At 38.1% G+C, this 4,179-nt stretch overlaps 1 protein-coding gene across 1 annotated transcript; it reads left to right on the top strand.

Moving 5' to 3' along the window:
* Positions 1–1,479: 1,479 nt before the first annotated feature.
* LOC103584175 (keratin, type I cytoskeletal 24-like) lies at positions 1,480–4,175 on the top strand (the record flags this gene model as incomplete). Its single annotated transcript, XM_008565278.1, has 6 exons — positions 1,480–2,058; positions 2,349–2,431; positions 2,987–3,143; positions 3,242–3,403; positions 3,491–3,616; positions 4,029–4,175. Coding segments are annotated over exons 1-6 (1,254 nt in total), but the record flags the coding sequence as incomplete, so codon positions are not given.
* Between the last annotated feature and the right edge of the window lie 4 nt (positions 4,176–4,179).

Raw genomic sequence — 4,179 nt, forward strand, 5'->3', positions numbered from 1 at the left:
ACTTCACAAAGCCTAGGACATCATCCTTGACACCCCTCCTATCATCTTCTTGGGTCCCACCATATTTTAGTCTAAGCTCTATTTTAGTTCTTAATATAATAAACTATGATTGGTCTGATCATACCAGCAGACTGAAAGCCCCATCTTAAAGGAAGAGATGCATGCCGGGAGTGCATAAGGAAGGTGAAAATAAATGCCAAATGGAAGAACATAAGAAAACTTTTTTTTAAAGCTCTTTATAAAAACTTCCAGGACTTTCATAAAACTCCACAAATTTGTTATCACAGGGATATTTAGGTATCTCCTTTGTAAGATCACTGGCATCATAACGTCTTCATCATGGTAGAGCATGTAAGAAGAGCTATGGGAAAAGTGCAGACTTACAGAATATCTTTTCAAAGTAAATCTGCAAAATAAAAGAACCAACATTTCATAGATTTACCTTTTCAGAGTAAAATAAAATATTGTAGACCTCCATAGTTAATGAGGAAAGTGGGCTATTATCTTTGAATTGTTTTTAATGAAAACTGGTTACAAAAATAAGATTTGATAATGTTTTTAAAAAACTTAGAGGTAGACCAAATGTAATAGGGAGGAAAAAACATTTTGCTTTTGAATCAGGAGGCTGAAAAGAAGCATTATTATTGCTCAAAAATCTTGCATGGAATAATTCAAAGACAATTTACTGACTAATAACTCCACCTTATCAACAATACTCGCTTTCAAAGCTATTCCACATAACTAATAGGGAGGAAAAAATATTTTGCTTTTGAATCAGGAGGCTGAAAAGAAGCATTATTATTGCTCAAAAATCTTGCATGGAATAATTCAAAGAGAATTTACTGACTAATAACTCCACCTTATCAACAATACTCGCTTTCAAAGCTATTCCACATAAATTAGCAAAGTCAGGCTTTCTCTCTGCAAGAATAGTTACGATGCTCGATTTATTCCCAAAAAATGTTAAAGGGAATATGAAGCTACTCATCATTATTACTAGATTTAAAAAAGAAAGAAATATTTCCTGGCAAAGCACTCCCGAGTAAAACTCATATTTGAATTGTGACTAACACTAAAATCTGGTTTAATAATCCTCTCCAGAATGGCTTAGGAAAAATGTGTGAGTTTAATGGACCTAGAGAAGTGTGTCATTTGCCAACTACAGATTTCTATGAAGAAGAAAAAATGATTGGCGGGAAATAATAGATTGAGGAGCACTAATGAATTCTAATGAAATAATAACAACTCTAATTTTACTCCACCCGTATCCAATTTTTCCAATATTAATTGGTCCAATAGAGTGAGGTTAATTCAAAATAAATTAACCCTGAATGGATTAGAGATGTGAAATAATGACAAAGCCAAATGAGGGGAACTCCCTAAAAACCATGTATATAAAGACCAAAGGACTTACAAACCAGTGCACTTTTTAACTTCCATCTCTCAGACCTGGACAAGCTAAACATCTACAGGAACGTCATGTCTTGCTCACCTCGCGTCTCCTCCTCCAGGGCTGGAGGCAGCAGCTCGGTCAGAGTGTCTGCAGGTGGAAGCAGCTTCAGCAGTGGGAGCAGATGTGGTCTGGGGGGTGGCTCTGCCCAGGGTTTCCATGGAGGAGCCAGCAGCTGCGGCCTGAGCGGGGGATCTAGCGGTGGCTTTGGAGGCAGCTTTGGAGGGAGCTTTGGTAGCTGCTCAGTAGGGGATGGTTTTGGAGGAGCTTCAGGCTCTGGGGCTGGCTTTGGCGGGTGTTCTGGCTTTGGTGGGGGCTCTGGATTTGGCGGGGGTACTAGTGGAAGCTTCTACAGTTATGGGGGTGGTGTTGCTGGTGATGTGGGCAATGGGGGGCTTTTCTCTGGAAGTGAAAAGCAAACCATGCAGAATCTCAATGACCGCCTGGCCAGTTACCTAGACAAGGTCAGAGCTCTAGAGGAGGCCAACGCTGATCTGGAGAACAAAATCAAGGAGTGGTATGACGAATTTGGGCCTGGGTCTAAAGATGATGAATCTGGAAGACTTTACAGCAAGTACTATGCAACAATTGACGATCTCAGGGACCAGGTGAGAAAATCAGTGATGATACCACTTTTCTGTCTCTTTATTAGATTGTAGGATAATGTGAAATTGTTCTATTATTATTTGCTCAATTATTTCATGCAAAAATTTTTAGACATATTTTTGATTATAAAAACTTTCTAGAATGTCGCTAGATTTATTTAGAATTCAATTTACACATTGACATTAGTTCCTAAAAAAATTTTCTGCAACTATTTATTGACAATTAAATGGAAATCAGTAATATGTTGTTTATTAAAATGGGCATTAATTTTTTGCATCTGTATATGTCCTAGATCATTGCAGCCACTATTAATAATGCCAGCATGACTTCCCCAATTGACAATGCTAGACTTGCAGTGGATGACTTCAAAATGAAGTGAGTTTGCTTCAAAATATCACACATTCTCATGACACAAGAAAGGACATTTTTTTTCACTTTTTACATAAAATGCATATAAAGGAATTAATCCAAGCAATTAGATACAAATATCAGACAAAGGTAAAAGGACCTTTTTTTTTCACTTTTTACATAAAATGCATATAAAGGAATTAATCCAAGCCATTAGATACAAATATCAGACAAAGGTAATATATTAATATAAAATATCTACCCTGGGAGAATAGAAAGGACATTTTTTTTCACTTTTTACATAAAATGCATATAAAGGAATTAATCCAAGCAATTAGATACAAATATCAGACAAAGGTAATATATTAATATAAAATATCTACCCTGGGAGAATAAGTCAAACAATTTTAATGTATATTTAATTATAAGTGATTCCAAAATTAAAGTCTTTTGAAATGATTTGATAGTCTTTGTTTAAATATTTCAACTTGAGCTGGATGGCAGTGTGCAAATCCCTTTTAAAATAAAGCTTCTCAAAGTAATTAATCTAAGTCATAAATTATTTTCCAAACGTCTCTTAAGATACGAAAGTGAGCTCTGTCTACACCACTCAGTTGAAGCTGATATAAATGGCCTCCAAAAAGTGCTCGATGATCTGAATATGACCACATCAGACCTTAAAATACAGTTTGAAAGCCTAACTGAGGAACTGGCTTATCTCAAGAAGAACCATGAGGAGGTAAGAGCCATGAACCCACCAACAGGCTTCCCATCACTATGCAACAAGTTCCCGACCTCAAAGAATGTTCTGCAACTTCTGTGTTTCCTCTCCACCAGGAAATGAGCGCTCTGCAGGGACAGTCCAGTGGGGACGTGACTGTAGAAATGAATGCAGCCCCAGGGATCGATCTAACCAAGCTGCTGAACAGCATGAGGCAGCAGTATGAGGCACTGGCTGAGCAAAATCGCCGGGAGGCCGAGGAGCAGTTCAACAAGCAGGTAGCAAAGCTCAAGATCACAAAAAGCCAGTCCAAGTAATGGAAGCTTCTTTGGTTTCATTGTCCTTCGTGGATTTCATTCTTGTAGAGTGCATCCCTGCAGAGACAGATTTCCATGGATGCTGGAGCAACTAACTCAGCAAAGAGCGAGATGATGGAACTGAAGCGAGCCTTCCAGTCCCTCCAGATTGAACTGCAGTCTGCCCTGGCCATGGTAGGTGGGAAAGGAGCACTCATTTAATCTACTACTGAAGCTTTAAAAACATTGCTTTGCAGAAACTGTTTTGAAGCACGTTGGCAAAATGTTGGCACCTGTAAAATGGGAATAATAGTACCTATCTCATAAGGCTGTTATGAGAATTAAATGACTTAATATTCATAAAACACTTTGAACAGTGCCTAGAGGTGCATAGGAAATGCTATGTTAGTTACAATAGCACTTTTTGATGAATTAATATTAGTTATTATTACTATTATTGGTTGCTAATTATCAAAGGTTAATCTCTATTAAGTGGTTCATTTGAAGACAAAACACCCTTGTCACAGAAATGAATGTTTCAGTAATCGTATTCTGAGCAGTTTTATTCTGACAATGTCTTTTTCTCAATTTGCATGTACATTTGTAGCAAAGCTCCCTGGAAGGGACCCTGGCTGACACAGAAGCTGGCTACGTGGCTCAGCTGTCACAAATTCAGACACAGATCAGCAGCCTAGAGGAGCAGATCTGCCAGATCCGGGGGGAGACCGAATGTCAGAACACAGAATATGCACAACTGC

Source organism: Galeopterus variegatus, unplaced genomic scaffold (genome assembly GCF_000696425.1).
Source record: "Galeopterus variegatus unplaced genomic scaffold, G_variegatus-3.0.2 Scaffold46107, whole genome shotgun sequence".
NCBI lineage: Eukaryota > Metazoa > Chordata > Mammalia > Dermoptera > Cynocephalidae > Galeopterus > Galeopterus variegatus.